This window comes from Girardinichthys multiradiatus, chromosome 15 (assembly GCF_021462225.1).
Source record: "Girardinichthys multiradiatus isolate DD_20200921_A chromosome 15, DD_fGirMul_XY1, whole genome shotgun sequence".
Taxonomy (NCBI): domain Eukaryota; kingdom Metazoa; phylum Chordata; class Actinopteri; order Cyprinodontiformes; family Goodeidae; genus Girardinichthys; species Girardinichthys multiradiatus.
In genome coordinates this window covers 27,612,807-27,633,050 of record NC_061808.1, presented here as the reverse complement: position 1 = coordinate 27,633,050, position 20,244 = coordinate 27,612,807, and the positions used below count along the sequence as shown (strand labels likewise).

Here is a 20,244-nt window from a genome sequence, read left to right as displayed (position 1 = left end):
TCTCATTACGTGTGACACTTTACTCTGATTCTCAGTTCAGCAGCTATACTGCTGGGAGAATGGAAAAGTTCTTCAAGGACCCTCTGAAATTTGATCCAGACAGATTTCATCCAGATGCTCCAAAGTAAGTAAAGCACAATCATCGCATATTGTCCGCTCTTTATTTCTGTGCGACTTTTGCACATCTTCAGCATGCCACAAGAAAGTATGAAACATGTTCTCTTATCTTGTTTTACAAGACCCTATTACTGCTACTTTCCCTTTGCTCTCGGTCCACGGTCGTGCCTGGGTCTGAACTTTGCTCAGGTGGGTTGGACAAAGAATCAACATACAGTCCCAACACAAATACAAACGCTCAGACTTAAAGTTTAAAAAATGCCAATGTGTTTTTAGATGGAGGCTAAAGTGGTGATGGCAAAACTGCTCCAGAGGTTCGATTTCAGCCTTGTCCCAGGACAGAGCTTTGACATCCAGGACACTGGGACGCTGAGGCCAAAGAGTGGAGTGATCTGCACCATCAAACACAGGAAATACAAAAACTAAGCGACGTTAATGCTTAACAACAGAAATCACAGCAGTCCTTGTGGTAAAACGTAATTGCTGGTGTAATGGAAAATTCTTTTAAAATGCTCTGATATTCCCTTCACCTCTCTCATTTGTTTCTGTGTTGTATCACTCACAGGTGACCTTCCATCTACCTCTCACCTCTGACCTCTGTGTTTTATTAGTGTTCTGTTTTTATTAGCAGATGGACTCTAAATTCAAATGCTGGAGAGTTTTATGGTTAACCCTTCCTGAAGTGTATATTTCAAGGGAAGGTAGATGGGTGGCCTCATAAATAACTTTGTTAACTCTGACCCGGGGAGGGTCTAGGGGCCATATTTCTAAAACTCCTTGAAGTTGAGATAACACCCTCATTTGTAGTATAAATACTGTTTGTGATTTCTGTTCGTGGCTCTGTTTCACTGACTAACCTCAGTGTCAGGGTCTTCAAACGCTGAATGCCTTTGAATAAAACTTATAAGACAAAGTCCGGATTTTCTCTTGTTATGAGTCAACTTCTACCCACTTTGATAAGAAAATTCCACAACAATTTTAGCGTCACGAACAGGATCTAACGTGCCAGAGGAGACCGCAGGATGGGACACGGACGCCTGGCCAGCCTGAGAGTTGTTCTCAGTCCACCTCCATATTACGGTAGTGGAGTCCTCATGCCCGCCTGCGGCGTCTGGCTGATTAGATCCGAACAATTTGTCTTCAAATATATCTGGGTGAGAAGTTGCTCTGTATGATATAATGTATATTATTATTTTTATTACACATTAACCATCATCTCCTAACTAATTAATTAGGTTCCAGAGTTGCGAGAGGGAGGACATCAGCTGAGGGCCCGGTTACCCTGCAAAAGGAATTGCAGGGAGGTTCTTATTGGTAACAATAAGATAAAGCAAAACACAGGGTTTTGCGGGTGGTTTTTAGCAATTTTCTACACCTCATAAAGGAGAAAAGCCAGTGGGCAGACGTGCCGCTGAACAGGTAAAAAAAATGGTTCCGGAACCTTGAGGCATCAGGGGTGTCTCCTTCTTCAGACTCTGATTTATAAAATAATGAAAGGAAAAAGTGGGGATGATTGTGTTAAATGTGCTTTAATTTGGAAGATAAGTTTGGTTTTTCACAGCGTGGACGTTTGAGTGTAAATAAGTTAAATAGTTAAAAAAGTTTCAAGTAAAACAGTTGATGGAAAAATAAAAAAAATAAAAACAAGAAAAGATTAAAAAGCACAGAGTGCATCAATTAAGGGGTTAAAGAGTTAAAACTTTCCTGAAGGAAGTTTCGTTTGTCTTAAATATTGCGATCAGTCGGTAAAGAAGGTAAAATTGAAAAAGGACATTAGAGATGCGAAAATAAAGTTGTTTTAGAAAGGAGTATAGTTCATGTTGTGGAAGGAAGTGACAGGCAGGGGGACAACTGACTGACTGACTGATAATATGTATTTGTACAAAATTTGAACCTATACTAAACTTTTCTTCTGCCTCTCTCACACACAAATACACACATATATGGGATTTAAGTTCAACATCTGCGTTTTTGAGTCTGGATTTTAGAAACCTGCCCTTCTCCATGGCTACTCCACCAGAGACGCTTCTCCAGCACGGCCTGAAAGAGAGAGATCTGCCTTCCTGCATGTTGAAAATCGCAGTGTGACTTTCTACAAGAAAAAAAAACGAAACTCAGAAGAAAATCCGGATTCTCTGAGATGGACAAAGATCCATGCTGTTTGCAAGAGCCAGAAGAGCGATACACTGGATTTATATTGAAAGCACATCTTATGTGGGCAGAAGAGAAACCGGAGCAAAGTTTCTTCTTTCTCCCTCCTGGAGAAGTTAAAGTGGACAAAGAATGATTGAATGTCTCACCAACAGACCGGGGAAGGGCCTGGTTGTTTTTTGGACTGATAGAGGACTGTGTGCCATGACAGTCTGACTCTGGAGCGATTAAGAAACTGATGGGGGTAACGTACAAACACACATTTGCATAAATCTTTTCCTATTTTCTGCAACGAAGAACGCTTATTAACCGCTGCTCATGTTACGCTTGCTTGACGTTGACAGATATAGCGGGTTAAAATATTATTTTAGGGTTAGAAAAGTATCTTTAAAAGGGTGATAACTTAACTCATTTGATACTTTCCAGTTAATTCTTTCAGAGAAACAAGTTCTCTTTCGTCGTGGAATATTCAGGATCAATTATTATAGTTATTAAAAGTTATGAAAATGCAGAGGAAGTTACAACATCTCCAAAACTCAGCAGTAACCAAGTGTTTCTATGTTATTCTCAGGACAGATCTCATGAAGGAGCATTTTTAAAACCAAGCGCATGCGTAAAACCTGATGGGTTTCTCCTTCAGATATTATTTTCTGTTGTCAGAGTTTGTATCCCATAAATCTAATGGGTAGAGACCTCATTAAAACAGGCTTAGTTTTACTGCAGATGGTCTTCATACAGTCTCTGACACAGTATTTACAGTTTGGTGCAGTTTTTGTCCGCAAGTGCTAACTGACGCTTATGGAAAGTACAAATTCATTGTTTTTCACAGCAGCTGCTGGGAAGAGGTTGTATTAGTTTTTTCTTCCCTCTTCTGATTCATGCAGCGTGTTGATTTACACTGTACCTTATATCAGGTCCTGACAAAAACTATGAAAGGTTGGTTCTGCAGGTTCTTTTTTTCTCCCTTTGGAGAAGGAAAGGACACTTGATCAGTTCTGTGTTGCATAGAAATATTAAAACACTTGTTGTTTTCTAAGATATCACCAGCTAAAAACTTTAAAAACTTTTGAGAGTAATTGGCTTTGTTAAACACATTTCTCTTGGTAAAACAAACCTTTAAAATGAGTATGAAAAAATTGGGTTATTTAGAAAGAATCTGATTGGACAGTGGTACCACACAAAAATTAAACTAATCTCATGCTTCCTAAAAGACTCTGCATGAAAAGGCCTTCAGAACCGTGGAGTTATTTTCCACCACAGTACCAAGTTTTTTAAGCATGCTTTTTCTTTATTTTAAAACAGATCTGGTTTTTGTTTTGTTTTTGGTTTTTTAGCATAATGTTTGTCTGAAGCTTCTTATGAACTGGGTTCGAAGCAAATATGATCTGAGGTAAATTAGGAGCTGTGAACTAATAATTTTAAATCTGATTATGGGCCAAGCAGAAATAATATATTTAGCCAATCCTTCAATCTCTGCAGAAAGTTAACACCATTGTTCAATGCAGTAGTACTCAACTTGTGGTTCCTGGACTCCTGAAGCCTGTAAGCCATAGATTTTGGGTCCATGAAATTATAAGACTTAATTAAAGGTAGGCTGATTACCTATTAAAATAGATCTAAGCCAATGATGAGTTCCAGTCATTTGGTGACTTTGAAATGCAATAATACTCAAAATTTCTACTCTGGGGAACACAGATTGGGGTTGAAGAGTTTAGTTTTGGAACCAAGGTTAGGACTTGTATAACGGAATAAAGACAAGTAAAATCCTTTATTTTAGGAAAAGAAAAGAAATAAAGGCTCTCTTAACAGTAAGAGGATGGTCGGCTCAAACTCAAGTCTCCTTGTTTGATTTCTTAGGGTTTAAAGATTAAAGGAATACATAGGAGTACAAAGGTACACAAGGTAATTTCAGATTACTAAGAGATAAAATATTGAAACATTTATCAGCATTTGGATTGTAAAAGAGGGGTTCTAGTAATAAGTTTTCCCCAACTCTCAAAATTTAAATAGCCAAATTAAAGAAAATGATGTTTGTTCTTCTTTAAACACTATGTGGGAAAAAGTCCAGTTTGGAGACAAGCTTCTTATCTTAATTTCTGATTAAGTCAAACACTGCAGTTTTGTTTAGTTTGGGTATAACATGAAAATGTCAACGCTGACTTTTCTAATTTCCCCTCGGGGATCAATAAAGTATCTTTGAATTTGAATTGAATTAAATTAAAAATACTTCTTTGCATTTAACTTGAAATTCTGCAATGCAGCTGCGATCAAATTGAGCCAAACAAAAAGAGAACTATAACAATAACTCTCAGGATTGTAGTTATTATTACAGAGTTACAGTACAAAGAATTAGCAAAAGGTTTCAGCATCAGTAAATTTGGATTCATATAAGAGAAAACTGTTGCTGTGCTTCTAAATACTTTGAGATCTCTTTGGACTATGTGCACTCATTTTAAAAAGGATCCTGCTTCTAAATACTTTGAGATCTCTTTGGACTATGTGCACTCATTTTAAAAAGGATCCTGACGATTGTCATAACAAAATTGATCAATTATAGCATTAAAAGATATGGTTGAGAAAACATATTCTGAAAAGAGATTGTTAAAAATTTCTTTGAATTCTTGAAGCTTCAAATTTGGCCATTTGTCTGTCTTTGATGTTTTGTCTTTGTTTTGTTGGAATTAATGTTTGTTTATATGTTGCATGAAACAATAATCCATGTTTAGAATAATGTTTCTAAATCTCAGATTGATTAAAACTTTGAGTTTTCAGGGGAGTTAAGAAGCAGCTTGTTTCTGAGGTAGGTTCATGTTAATAGCTTTGCAGTTTAAGTTACACTAATGTGGGATGGGATGAAGAAACTGTGGGTCTGCCCATAGGCTGTCAATCAGAGGTTAGTTCTGCCTGACTCCGCCCACCTACTAGGTTGGTTCATGCCTTTGTTGTCATGGTAACGCTCAGCACCTCCCTTCCTGAGTTTTAACACTGTTTAAGAGACAATAGAATCAAAATGCTTGTAGTGATTGTTGCCTTAAAAACATGTTTTTTTTGTATAATAATTAAGGATGTAGCATGACTTTTAGATTTATGTGTTTTATTACTAAAAGGTTAATAAAATAGTTTAAACTAGTTTGAAGAATTAGTTTTGCATGCAGAATCATTGGTGATTTATTAGATTGAAAGTTTCCCTGGTGCCATTAAGCTAGCTGACAGTTCAAGATATGCAAAAGTAAGGAATATATTTTTGATAAAGAATCAGAGTCATGCCTTTATACTTGGTGGGAATTATTTATTTGATTCAATTTGTAGGGTTTATTCATCCAAATTACATTGGATGTCCATTAATCTAATACTCATCTTTGTACAAGACAAATTAGGATGATGTGTGACTAATTTCTAAGTGAGACATTGATGACGTGAATAACTAAAGTTTGTGTTTAGTTGTTGATGGAACTGAATTGCAGTTAAAAACATCTGGATTTTCTTTATGTTGCTTTCGTTAAATTCATAGTGACACATAGTTATGTCAGAATTCATTTCTTTGGTTCTATGTAATATGATCTTGGTTACTAGAAGATTTTTGTACAAACTTTTTGCTGGATTGTCGCATGGGTTGGACCCTGCGCCAGAAGAGGGGAATGTCAGAATAAAGTAACATGGGGTTCCAAAAGTTTTAGTACTCATGGAAAAAAGGGTAGCTCAGACCTCCAGTGAGGACTTAGTGACAATGCGAGAGAGACGTTGTACTTTGTTATATAAATGGTGCATAGCTCCCTAAGACCACATTATGATAACCTCTCTGAAATTATGGTGTTGATTCTTTTGTGAAATTTTACATCTCCACAGATTAGACCATTTTTGAAATTCTTTTTGGGTTTTCTGAAACTATGAAATGTTGACCTGTAATCAGACCTTCCTCAAACATCAGGTCACATTTTTGATATTCAGAATATTTAGCTGATGGTCACTGCTAGTATATCAGGTGAAGTCAGAAGATCAATTCTTTGGATTTTGTTGGATGTTTTGATGAAGTTCATGTAGTTAAGCACTTAGGTTTGAGAATGGGACTTTGAATTGAAAATTAGCCAAGTGTTGTGAAGGCTCTACCTATTGTTCTCACTTATATGAGATTGAGACAAAGGACACAGGCAAATCTCAGTCCTTTTGAAGTGCTGTGTGGCAGGTCTCCTAATTTGGACATGGGGATATTGCCAAGATAATTTTCTTCCACATCTTTGTGTGAAGATAGGATGTTGTTTTACTGTCAAAACCTGTCCACTGTGTTTTCTCAAGTTTCACAGACGGTGAAGGCTGCATTACCAGAAACAGCCACTTCCACCCTCCAGTCCTTTATTCCTGGCGACTGGATTCTGGTCAGAGAATCTAGGAGAAAACACAGGAAGTCCAGGCGCTGGAATGGCCCATATCAGATCCTACTAGACACCCAGGAAAGCTGCAGGAAAGCTGCAGGAAAGCTCCAGCTCCTCCAGCTTCATCTGGCTTCCAGGACACAAGTCATCTTCCAAATGGATCATCCACGGCCTGAAAGGTGTGAGGACAGCGGACCACCACAAGATAAAGAACTGTAAGCTGATCACTGGCGAGTGATTGAACAGGTGGTTGAAGAACACTGTTCTTACAAGGGCACAATAATCCCTTGGGCAGTGCAACGTTATTTCAGAATCTACTTAAGGCCATCGCATTGCCTGAAAGTTAGAAATCATAAGTTGGACTATGGAAGCCTGACTTCCAGCAGGTTAGAGTTCCTGTTTCTAAATATATTTCTAGAGGAGCTTCCTACGACCGCCCACCTGTACCAGACTGGTGACAGGGCAGCTTGAAGCGCAGAAGCCACTCAGGAGAGGCAGCAGGATTATTAATTTTTTTTTAAGTTGTTTATAATTTGTTTTCTTTGAGAAAAAAAACTGTTTGCTTTCAGTACCAGAAGAAAGGACATTCCACGTCAAGGTCACGATGCAGTTAAATGGAAGATGGTCTGTTCTGATGCTAATGATTGGTATTTCAAGTATTTTTATAACTCTTGTGTTCATTTGGGAAAAGGTACAGCAAAGACAATGTAAGGCTAATTTGAGGAATTGTGCTAATAATACTCATCAGCGGATTCGAAGAGAGATCCATCACTTTTCTGACTACTATGATCATGCTGATAATGTCTGGTGGCAACTGATGCATCAAACCGTGAGGAAGATAAGAAATGATAGTTGCTATGTTTGTTGTTTGATTCCACGTGCTATTAATGATCAACCATTTTTGGTACCAGTTCCTATTGATGCTACTTATGCTCTAGCTACTTTCTTTCCAGATAACCGGTTGGTGGAGGTCATTTTTCCTTGGGTGATGGTTTTGTAGAATTTTCTTTTCGTTTTGTGATTATCTTGTAATCAGAAGAAAGGAGTGTAATGGAAAATTCTTTTAAAATGCTCTGATATTCCCTTCACCTCTCTCATTTGTTTCTGTGTTGTATCACTCACAGGTGACCTTCCATCTACCTCTCACCTCTGACCTCTGTGTTTTATTAGTGTTCTGTTTTTATTAGCAGATGGACTCTAAATTCAAATGCTGGAGAGTTTTATGGTTAACCCTTCCTGAAGTGTATATTTCAAGGGAAGGTAGATGGGTGGCCTCATAAATAACTTTGTTAACTCTGACCCGGGGAGGGTCTAGGGGCCATATTTCTAAAACTCCTTGAAGTTGAGATAACACCCTCATTTGTAGTATAAATACTGTTTGTGATTTCTGTTCGTGGCTCTGTTTCACTGACTAACCTCAGTGTCAGGGTCTTCAAACGCTGAATGCCTTTGAATAAAACTTATAAGACAAAGTCCGGATTTTCTCTTGTTATGAGTCAACTTCTACCCACTTTGATAAGAAAATTCCACAACACTGGCTAGGTTTGTAGTCCTGTCTCAGCTTATAGATGTTTATATTGAACAGCAAGTTTCTCTATGTATTTTCTTTTGATCATGCTTATAATAATCTTTTAGTTTCTGATAGAATTTTTGGGTTATTTGGCTGATCTTGATGACTGACAAAGTGTATTTTGGGTGCAGTATGCTATGTATAATGCAATCAGTTCACTATAATTTGACCATTGCTGACAATCTACATATGTGGGGGCGCTGTGATAAAAGCTGAGTAGCATATGTTTTAACTGCATAGGAGGCTAAAAGTCCATTAGAAATTTTTTTAAATGGGATCTTCCATTTTCTATAGGTTGAATAATGATAACTTGTGCTTGTTCTGCTCAATCCAAACTACCGGACACCCTATTATGTTTTCATGGGATGTAATATGGACACCGTGGCCGGAGGTTCACAAACGGATTAAATTTAAGATTCAATCAGATTATCACTCCTTTTCCTGAGACAATACCACCTTTAGTTCAATTCCATGATAATATTTAATGTTATTTTGTACCCAAATTTGTGCAGGGTTACAAAGCCCCCAAGTTTTTTTTTGTAATTTTTTTAACATACTGTAATTATTTATGATATTTTAAGTTGCTTAAATGAAAAAAATAATACTACAGAAAATTTTGCTCTGAAATATCTGCTCAATGAACTGATGAAGAAGTGTCTCAGAGTGGCTTTTTTCACTATGTTATTTTCTATCTGACTTTTTGGTAATATTTTACTTTATATCTTTGTTTATGCTTGCTTGAATTTATAACAAATTATTAAATAAATAAAACATATTTTGTGTGTCATTTTCTCGTTAGCTTAGCCATTAATGTAGCTAACTTTTGATTTTAAACTGAAATATGGACATTTTCAGCACTTCCTTTTGAAAACGACACCCTTATATTTAGTCTGTTGCTGTAAAGCAACGATTTACTGAAACGTCATTTAATGATAAATGTATTTCATGTAACGTGTAGAGGGCCTCTCCCTGGGCTGCCACCTAACAGCGCTTTGAGTGTCTCGTTGCTGAAAGGCGCTATATAAATAAACTTACCTTGGAGGAGGGATTTGAGTGTCCCATTGATCCTAGGAGCAATGTTGTCAGGGGCTTTATGACCCTGTTAGGGTCACCCAAGGCAAACAGGTCCTAGGTGAGGGATCAGACAAAGCGCAGCTCACAGACCCCTTGTGATGAATGCTATAAGTGGAAACTGTGTTCCCTTGCCCGGACGCGGGTCACCGTAGCCCCACTCTGGAGCCAGGCCTGGAGGTGGGGCACACTGGCGAGCACCTCGCGGCCAAGCTTTCACCCATGGAGCCTGGCCAAGCACAGCCCGAAGAGGAAACGTGGGTCCTCCTCACGATGGGCTCACCACCTGTGGGAGGGGACAAAGGGGTTGGGTACAATGTGGAATGTGCAATGACGGAGCCTGAGTTGGTGTGCGAGGTAAAGAGGTTCCAGCTAGAAATAGTCGAGCTCACCTCGACGCACGGCTCTGGCTCTGGAACCAATTTCCTTGAGAGGGGTTGGACACTGTTCCACTCTGGAGTTGCCCTTGATGAGAGGCGCTGGGGTGGGCATACTTGGTGCACCCCATATCGGCACCTGTACGATGGGGTTCACCCCGGTGAACTAGAGGGTAGCCTCCCTCCACCTACGGGTGGGGGGATGGGTTCTGACTGTTGTTTGTGCTTATGCAACGAACAGCAGTTCATACTACCCACAGTTTTTGGAGTCCTTGGAGGGAGTGTTAGAGAGCACCCCTCCAGGGGACTCCCTTAATTGCTGGGGAACTTCAACGCTCATGTTGGCAATGACAGTGAGACCTGGAGGGGTGTGGTTGGGAGGAATGGCCCTCTCGTTCTGAACTCGAGTGGTGTTTTGTTATTGGACTTCGGTGCTCGTCATGGATTGTCCATAACTAACACCATGTTCAAGCATAAGGGTGTCCATATGTGCTCTTGGCACCAGGACACCCTAAGCCGCAGTTGGATGATCGACTTTGTTGTTGTGTTATCTGATCTGCGGCCATATGTCTTGGACACTCGGGTGAAAAGTGGAGCACCACTACCTGGTGGTGAGCTGGCTCCGATGGTGTGGGAGGGGACCGGTCAGACCTAGCAGACCTAAACGAATCTGGAGGGTCTGCTGGGAACACCTGCCGGAGTTTCCCGTGAGGAAGAGCTTCAACTCCCACCTCCGGGAGAGCTTTAAACATGTTCCGGGGGAGGTGGTAGATATTGAGTCCGAGTGGGCCATGTTCCGCGCCTTCATTGCCGAGGTGGCTTACTGGAGCTGTGGTCACAAGGTTGTTGGTGCCTGTCGCGGTGGCAATCCTTGAACCCGCTGGTGGACACTGGCGGTGAGGGATGCTGTCAGGCTGAAGAAGGAGTCCTACCAGGTCTAAATAGACCCCACGGGACTTCGGAAGCAGCTGATGGGTACTGGCAGTCCAAGCAGCATGCGGCTCGGGTGGTTGCTGAGGCAAAAACTAGGACATGGGAGAAGTTTGGAGGAGCCATGGAAAATGACTTCCGTACGACTCAAGGCGATTCTGGTCCACCATCCGGCGTCTCGGGGGAGGAGGGGAAGAGCTACATAACCAACACTGTTTACCTTAGGAAGGGTGTGCTGTTGACCTCTACTCAGGACGTTGTGGGTCAGTTGGCAGAGTACTTTGAAGACCCCCTCAATCCTACCGGCACATCTTCCACTGAGGAAGTGGAGCCCTGGGGACCTTGGGGCGGGCTCTCCAATCTCTGGTGCTAAGGTCACCGAGCTGATTAAAAAGCTCCTCTGTGGTAGGGTTGTGTTGGTTAACGTGACTCTGCAGCGTCGCATGGACATCGGGGGCAGTTTCACTGGATAGGCAGACTGAGGTGGTGGTACCCCTATTCAAAAAGGGGCACCGTAGAGTATGTTCCAACTGTTGGGGACTCACACTCTTAAGCCTCCCGTGTAAGGTCTATTCGGGGGTTCTGGAGAGGAGGATCCGTCGGATAGTCGAACCTCGAATTCAAGAAGAGCAGTGTGGTTTTCATCCTGGCCGTGGAACACTGGACCAGCTTTACATCCTCAGAAGGGTCCTGGAGGGTGCATGGTAGTTTTCCCAACCAGTCTACATGTGCTTTGTGGACTTGGAGAAGGCGTTCGACCATGTACCTTGGGGAAAATATGGGGTACCAGGCCCTTTCATACGGGCTGTTAGGTCCCTGTATGACCAGTGTCAGAGCTTGGTCCGCATTGCCAACAGTAAGTCGGACTCGTTTCCAGTGAGGGTTGGACTCCACCACTGTTGCCCTTTGTCCACCGATTCTGTTCATAACTTTTATAGACAGAATTTCTAGGCGCAGCCAAGGTGTTGAGGGGATCCGTTTTCTTCACAGCAGATTGCCGTTGTTCAGCCTAATGTTTTAATTGCTCTCTCTGTGAATCCAGACTTGGTGCTGACCCCATATGGAGGGAGGAGGGGAACGGACAGTGCAAGGTTCTTCCTGTCAGCAGCTCATTTGACGTTAAATCCATGTGCTCAGTGGGTGATATCCCATTGAAAACATCACAAAGGGCAGCGCATCCAGCCATGTAATTTTAGTATCAGCACAAACTTTAGCCAATTGTTCTTCGATTGTGCGTTTAGCTCTCTAAACTCACCTGGTGAAAGTGTCAACTGTTATACACTGCTAAAAAAAATAAAAGAAACACTCAAATAACACATCTTAGATCTGAATGAATGAAATATTCTCATTGAATACTTTGTTCTGTACAAAGTTGAATGTACTGACAACAAAATCACACACAAATCATCAAAGCAAATCAAATTTATTAACCAATGGAGGCCTGGATTTGGAGTCACACACAAAATTAAAGTGGAAAAACACACTACAGGCTGATCCAACTTTGATGTAATGTCCTTAAAACAAGTCAAAATGAGGCTCAGTATTGTGTGTGACCTCCACGTGCCTGTATGACCTCCCTACAACGCCTGGGCATGCTCCTGATGAGACGGCGGATGCTCTCCTGAGGGATCTCCTCCCAGACCTGGACTAAAGCATCCACCAACTCCTGGACAGTCTGTGGTGCAACATGACGTTGGTGGATGGAGCGAGACATGATGTCCCAGATGTGCTCAATCGGATTCAGGTCTGGGGAACGGGCGGGCCAGTCCATAGCTTCAATGTCTTCATCTTGCAGGAACTGCTGACACACTCCAGCCACATGAGGTCTAGCATTGTCCTGCATTAGGAGGAACCCAGGGCCAACCGCACCAGCATATGGTCAGACAAGGGGTCTGAGGATCTCATCTCGGTACCTAATGGCAGTCAGGCTACCTCTGGCGAGCACATGGAGGGCCGTGTGGCCCTCCAAAGAACTGCCACCCCACACCATTACTGACCCACTGCCAAACCAGTCATGCTGAAGGATGTTGCAGGCAGCAGATCGCTCTCCACGGTGTCTCCAGACTGTGTCACGTCTGTCACATGTGCTCAGTGTGAACCTGCTTTCATCTGGGAAGAGCACAGGGCGCCAGTGGTGAATTTATCAGTTTGACTCCTGTTGGCCCACCTGAGTAAGCAAACAGTAAACCACCAGGACCCCCTTCAGTTTGCTTATCGCTGTGGAGTTTGAGTTGAAGATGCCATCATACACCTGCTTCAACAAACCCACTGTCATCTGGACAAAGCCAGCAGCACTGTGAGGATCATGTTCTTTGATTTCTCCAGTCACATTTAATACAATCCAACCTGATTTGCTTTGTCAGAAACTCCAGAAGACTCAGGTGGAGGCCTCAACAATCTCCTGGATTAAAGACTACCTGGCAAATAGACCGCAGTTTGTGAGACTGAAGGGTTGTGTGTCTAACCAGGTAGTCAGCAGCACAGGAGCACCATAGGGGACTGTACTCTCACCATTCCTTTTCACTCTGTACACCTCAGACGTCCAGTACAAGATAGACTCCTGTCATCTGCAGAAATACTCGGATGATTCTGCAGTCGTGGGGTGGATCAGAGATGGACAAGAAGCTAAGTACAAGATGGTGGTGGACCGCTTTGTGGCATGGTGTGGAAACAATCATCTCATGTTGAACGTGATTAAAACAAAGGAGATGATTGTAGATTTTAAGAGAAACAGGAATAAGTCAAACGCTATTTCTATCATGGGAGAAGAAGTGGAGGTGGTGGAGGAGTATAAATACCTCGGTGTTCACCTGGACAACAGACTAGAGTGGAGATGCAACTGTGAAGCCATCTACAAGAAGGGACAGAGCAGACTGTACTTCTTGAGGAAGCTTAGGTCCTTTGGTGTTTGCAGCAAGATGCTGCATATCTTCTATAAGTCTGTTGTGGAAAGTGTGATCTCTTCTACCATCATCTCCTGGGGAAGCAGCATCAGAACCAGGGACTTAAAAAAGCTCAACAAGCTGATAAAAAAGGCTGGCTCTGTTCTGGGGACTCATCTGGAACCTCTGGAGATCATTGTGGAAAGACGGATTCTTCATAAAATTAAGAACATTATGGAGAACTCTGAGCATCCTCTTCATGAGACTGTCCTACAACAACAGAGTGTCTTCAGTCAGAGGCTTCTTCAGATCTGCTGTAAGACGGAGTGCTACAGGAGATCCTTCCTGCCCACAGCCATCAGCATCTACAACGGCTCTTTGAAGAAACCTTCATAATGAGCTACAACAACATTTAATTTCCCTTTGGGATTAATAAAGTATTTTTGAATTGAATTGAATTGAATTGAATTTGCCAATCCTGGTGTTCTCTGGCAAATCCCAAGCGTCCAGCACGGTGTTGGGCTGTGACCACAACCCCCATTTGAGGACGTCGGGCCCTCATACCATCCTCATGGAGTCGGTTTCTAACCGTTTGTGCAGACACATGCACATTTGTGGCCTGCTGGAGGTCATTTTGCAGGGCTCTGGCAGTGCTCCTCCTGTTCCTCCTTGCACAAAGGGGGAGGTAGCGGTCCTGGTGCTGGGTTGTTGCCCTCCTACAGCCTCCTCCACATCTCCTGATGTACTGACCTCCAGGCTCTGGACACTACGCTGACAGACACAGCAAACCTTCTTGCCACAGCTTGCATTGATGTGCCATCCTGGATGAGCTGCACTACCTGAGCCACTTGTGTGGGTTGTAGAGTCCGTCTCATGCTACCACGAGTGTGAAAGCACCACCAACATTCAAAAGTGACCAAAACATCAGCCAGAAAGCATAGGTACTGAGAAGTGGTCTGTGGTCCCCACCTGCAGAACCACTCCTTTATTGAGTGTGTCTTGCTAATCACCAAAGATTTCCCCCTGTTGTCTATTCCATTTGTACAACAGCATATGAAATTGATTGTCAATCAGTGTTGCTTCCTAAGTGGACAGTTTGATTTCACAGAAGTTTGATTTACTTGGAGTTATATTGTGTTGTTTAAGTGTTCCCTTTATTTGTTTGAGCAGTGTATGTTCCACTGAGGCTCGTTTGGCAGGTTTAAAGTACCTTCTGAAAATAACAACCTTCAAGCAGGTTTTAAACATATTTTTTACTAAGCCCACATTATTGGTCTGATGTAATATTCTAAATCATCATAATTGACAGATATAAATGCTTGAAAACACCAGTCTGTGTGAAATGAATCTATTATTGTCTTTCACTTAGTGAATGTAGTTACTAAAATAAATTGACTTTTCAATAATTTTCTAATTTATTGAATGGGCTTGTATGTCTAACATCAATATCAGCCCAGAATTTCATGACTGGCTGACAACATATTGTCATCCATCATATTTAGTTGCTTTTTTAACTGAAGATCTGAACATTAGATTTTTTTTTTTTATACCCACCTTTTTAGATTAACAATTTAAATTGAGTTTTGGATTTTTAATTTGATGCTGTCATTCAGCTTAGCTAAAACTGCACCTTTCTAGGTCAAGAGACGACAGCCAATCAACTAGCGTTTTGCATCATGGAACTTGGAAGAAATCCTGAAATCCTGGAGAAGTAAGAACTAAAAATGAAGTGCACCATTCCTGGTAGTACAGTTAGTGAACCATGTTTGTTTTGGACTGTTTATACTTTACAGAGCAAAGAAAGAAGTGGACGATGTCATTGGGATGAAACAAGAAATAAGCAATGATGACCTCGGGAAGCTGATCTATCTCTCACAGGTCATTTTTAATAACTGCCCCTTCATTAACTGTCTTCTACAGCTTTATACAAGTTTATTTCTAATTTCTTTTTTAGCAGTCTTTATTACCGTGTTTATTATTATAATTATTGGACAGGTGCTGAAAGAGACACTGAGGATTTACCCTACTGCTCCAGGAACATCCCGTGACATAAAGGAGGACATGATGATCGATGGTGTCCACATACCAGGGGGAGTCAGTTGTGCGGTGAGTCTTTTGCTGTTAAATATGATTAACTAGAATGCAAATCTGGATCACTGCAAAAACTAAACACAATACAATTACAACAGACTCAATCTTACAAGAACTTAGGTTTTTTTATTTTGTGGTTCCAACTAAATTCATCACTTTGCACATCAACAAAGCATCTAGTGTCTGATTTATAGTCCCTTTTTCAAGTAGAAGACCAATTCTAAATGATTTTCTATGTGTGGCTACAATTAATTCAAGTGTTAAATTTTCCTATTATAAGCTCATAAAACCATATCAGCATCTGGGCCTGCCCAATTTGTTTAAGGCACAGTAAAAGTGTATGTAAACTCATGAATATGAAAAACACAATAAAAAAATATGTAAAAGTTATTTCTTTCCTTTTTCTGACATATAAGCAATATTAATAATTTTGTTAATCCTAATTGAGCTAAAAGAGGAAACTATTAGTCTGGTTTAATTTCTAACAGGGAGAAAAATATGTAAATATCTGGTTTCAACTATACATGAAGCAAGGTATGTTCCTCATTACGTGGGACACTTTACTCTGATTCTCAGTTCAGCAGCTATATTGCTGGGAGAATGGAAAAGTTCTTCAAGGACCCTCTGAAATTTGATCCAGACAGATTTCATCCAGATGCTCCAAAGTAAGTAAAGCACAATCATCGCACATTGTCCACTTTTTATTACAGTGTGACCTTTGCACATCTTCAGCATGCCACAAGAAAGAATTGAAAAGTTTCTCTTATCTTGTTTTACAAGACCCTATTACTGCTATTTTCCCTTTGCACTCGGTCCACGGTCGTGCCTGGGTCTGAACTTTGCTCAGGTGGGTTGGACAAAGAATCAACATACAGTCCCAACACAAATACAAACGCACAGACAGAGTCAAAAAAATGCCAATGTGTTTTCAGATGGAGGCTAAAGTGGTGATGGCAAAACTGCTCCAGAGGTTCGATTTCAGCCTTGTCCCAGGACAGAGCTTTGACATCCAGGACACTGGGACGCTGAGGCCAAAGAGTGGAGTGATCTGCACCATCAAATACAGGAAATACAAAAACTAAGCGACGTTAATGCTTAACAATAGAAATCACAGCAGTTCTTGTGATGAAACTGAATTGCTTGCTAGGTTTGTAGTCCTGTCTCAGCCTATAGATGCTTATATTGAACAACAATTTCTTTATGTATTTTCATTGCTGACAATCTACATATGGGGGCGCTGTGATAAAAGCTGAGTAACATTTGTTTTAACTGCCTAGGAAGCTGAAAGTCCATTAGAAAAATGTTTAAATGGGATCTTTTCTTGATTTGCACAGGCAAAATTTGAATAACAATGATAACTTGTGCTTGTTCTGCTCAATCCCAACTAATATTGGACACCCTATTATATTTCCAGGGGATGTAATATAAACATTGTGGCCTGATGTTCACAAATGGATTAAACTTAAGATTCAATCAATTGATCGCTCCTTTTCCTGGAAAAAAGTTTTGCTCTGAAGTATCTGCTCACTGGACTGGATATTAGATGAAGAAGTGTCTCCTAGAGGCTTTTTTCACTATGTTATTTTCTGTCTGAGTTTTTGATAATATTTTACTTTATATCTTTGTTTATACTTACTTGACTTTATAACAAATTATTAAATAAATAAAGCATGTGTGTGTCATTTTCTAGTAAGTTAGCTTAGCCATTAAAATAGCTAACTTTTGATTTTAAATTGAAATTTGTAAATTTTCAGCATTTCATGTTGAAAAAGACACCCTCATATTTAGGATGTTGCTGTTAAGCAACAATTTACAGAAAAGTCATTTAATGATAAATGTATTTCATGTAACGTGTAGAGGGTCTTAATATAGATTACATGGCTCTTCACCCTGGGTACCACTGCGTCAGGGGGCAGCAGGATCTGTTGTGTGTAAACAAATAGTTTATTGCTTATTTGCATGTCTAGTACACTCCCTGTGTTGCGAACAGTTTAAACACTGTAAGTACATGGCTTGCTCATGATGCTGAAGTTGGTATCAGCAAATCGAGAGTGCATTTATCATGTCTGTTTTAAAATCTAAAATACCAAAAGTGGTCAAATGCAAAGTTTATTATTACACTGAAAACAGATTTTTTTAAAACACAGTTTGAGATTTATAAAACCTTTATTCTGATCATGTAAACAATAAAGAAGGTTTTTCCTTGCTTTTGTTTTTAGCATAAAAATGGAAATTGATAGATACATCAAACCTTGGCTAAATTATTCTATACTAATTACAGTTTCTTTAAGAAGCAGTTAGGATTTGTACACCTTTTTTGTGAAAATAGATAATATAGTATCTTAACTTTCTAAAAAACATAAGCTGGTACAATTTTTATTTGTCCTTTTACAGATTTCTTCTGTTTGTGCTTAGTCACATAGTCGTGTTAAAAAAAACGTAGGACACATTTTATAACATATTTTGACATTTGGATATTTAGTTTCAATTTTATTGAGTATACAGGTCCTTCTCAAAATATTAGCATATTGTGATAAAGTTCATTACTTTCCATAATGTCATGATGAAAATTTAACATTCATTTATTTTAGATTCATTGCACACTAATTGAAATATTTTAGGTCTTTTATTGTCTTAATACGGATGATTGTGGCCTACAGTTCATGAAAACCCAAAATTCCTATCTCACAAAATTAGCATATTTCATCTGACCAATAAAAGAAAAGTGTTTTTAATACAAAAAAACGTCAATCTTCAAATAATCATGTACAGTTATGCACTCAATACTTGGTCGGGAATCCTTTTGCAGAAATGACTGCTTCAATGCGGCGTGGCATGGAGGCAATCAGCCTGTGGCACTGCTGAGGTCTTATGGAGGCCCAGGATGCTTCGATAGCGGCCTTTAGCTCATCCAGAGTGTTGGGTCTTGAGTCTCTCAACGTTCTCTTCACAATATCCCACAGATTCTCTATGGGGTTCAGGTCAGGAGAGTTGGCAGGCCAATTGAGCACAGTGATACCATGGTCAGTAAACCATTTACCAGTGGTTTTGGCACTGTGAGCAGGTGCCAGGTCGTGCTGAAAAATGAAATCTTCATCTCCATAAAGCTTTTCAGCAGATGGAAGCATGAAGTGCTCCAAAATCTCCTGATAGCTAGCTGCATTGACCCTGCCCTTGATAAAACACAGTGGACCAACACCAGCAGCTGACACAGCACCCCAGACCATCACTGACTGTGGGTACTTGACACTGGACTTCTGGCATTTTGGCATTTCCTTCTCCCCAGTCTTCCTCCAGACTCTGGCATCTTGATTTCCGAATGACATGCAGAATTTGCTTTCATCCGAAAAAAGTACTTTGGACCACTGAGCAACAGTCCAGTGCTGCTTCTCTGTAGCCCAGGTCAGGCGCTTCTGCCGCTGTTTCTGGTTCAAAAGTGGCTTGACCTGGGGAATGCGGCACATTTCCTGCACACGCCTGTGCACGGTGGCTCTGGATGTTTCTACTCCAGACTCAGTCCACTGCTTCCGCAGGTCCCCCAAGGTCTGGAATCGGCCCTTCTCCACAATCTTCCTCAGGGTCCGGTCACCTCTTCTCGTTGTGCAGCGTTTTCTGCCACACTTTTTCCTTCCCACAGACTTCCCACTGAGGTGCCTTGATACAGCACTCTGGGAACAGCCTATTCGTTCAGAAATGTCTTTCTGTGTCTTACCCTCTTGCTTGATGGTGTCAATAGTGGCCTTCTGGACAGCAGTCAGGTCGGCAGTCTTACCCATGATTGGGGTTTTGAGTGATGAACCAGGCTGGGAGTTTTAAAGGCCTCAGGAATCTTTTGCAGGTGTTTAGAGTTAACTCGTTGATTCAGATGATTAGGTTCATAGCTCGTTTAGAGACCCTTTTAATGATATGCTAATTTTGTGAGATAGGAATTTTGGGTTTTCATGAGCTGTATGCCAAAATCATCCGTATTAAGACAATAAAAGACCTGAAATATTTCAGTTAGTGTGCAATGAATCTAAAATATATGAATGTTAAATTTTTATCATGACATTATGGAAAATAATTAACTTTATCACAATATGCTAATTTTTTGAGAAGGACCTGTAGAAAAAACAATGTAATAGAAAAAAGCAACTTCCAGGAGAGGAATGAATTAATACACTCGCACATTTGTTTCCTAAATAAAAAGATTAAACATGGATCTGTGATTATTTATTTTCAAAGAACATTTTTTTTTTCACCTGACAGTAAATGTTTCAGATCACCAAACAAATTTTAATAACAGACAAAGCTGGCATGCACACAGTGCAGTTTTCAAATTATTTTGTATAACTCAAAAGGCCTGAATCCAGTAAATTAGTTAAGACTGGTTCATCAAAGTATTATTTTAAGGTTAAGCACACATATCCAGCCTGGTTATTGCATCTTTTTTATTTTTATTTTTTCCTTTATTTTTTCTTATATACACTACCGACCGAAAAGCTCATTTAATGGTCGTCTTTATGTTCATGACTATCTAATTGTGTATAGATTCTCACTGAATGCATCACAACTGTGAATGAACATAAATGGAGTTATGTAGCAAATACAAAATTGTAAAAAAAAAAAAAAACCCGTTATTTAATTTTATATAGTTCTTAAAGTAGCCGCCCTTAGCTGTAATGATTGAAATATTAACCTTTGGC

General features: G+C 40.4%; 1 protein-coding gene across 1 annotated transcript in view; it reads left to right on the top strand.

Moving 5' to 3' along the window:
- LOC124882576 (cholesterol 24-hydroxylase-like) overlaps window positions 1-8,983 on the top strand; it is a 29,362-nt gene extending 20,379 nt beyond the window's left edge. Inside the window, exons 14-17 of the mRNA XM_047389050.1 lie at window positions 36-124; window positions 240-306; window positions 394-603; window positions 8,176-8,983. Of these exons, the coding sequence (XP_047245006.1) occupies window positions 36-124; window positions 240-306; window positions 394-543 (306 nt within the window). The 3' untranslated portion in view covers window positions 544-603; window positions 8,176-8,983. The remainder of the gene's footprint in view (window positions 1-35; window positions 125-239; window positions 307-393; window positions 604-8,175) is intronic.
- Window positions 8,984-20,244: the final 11,261 nt, after the last annotated feature.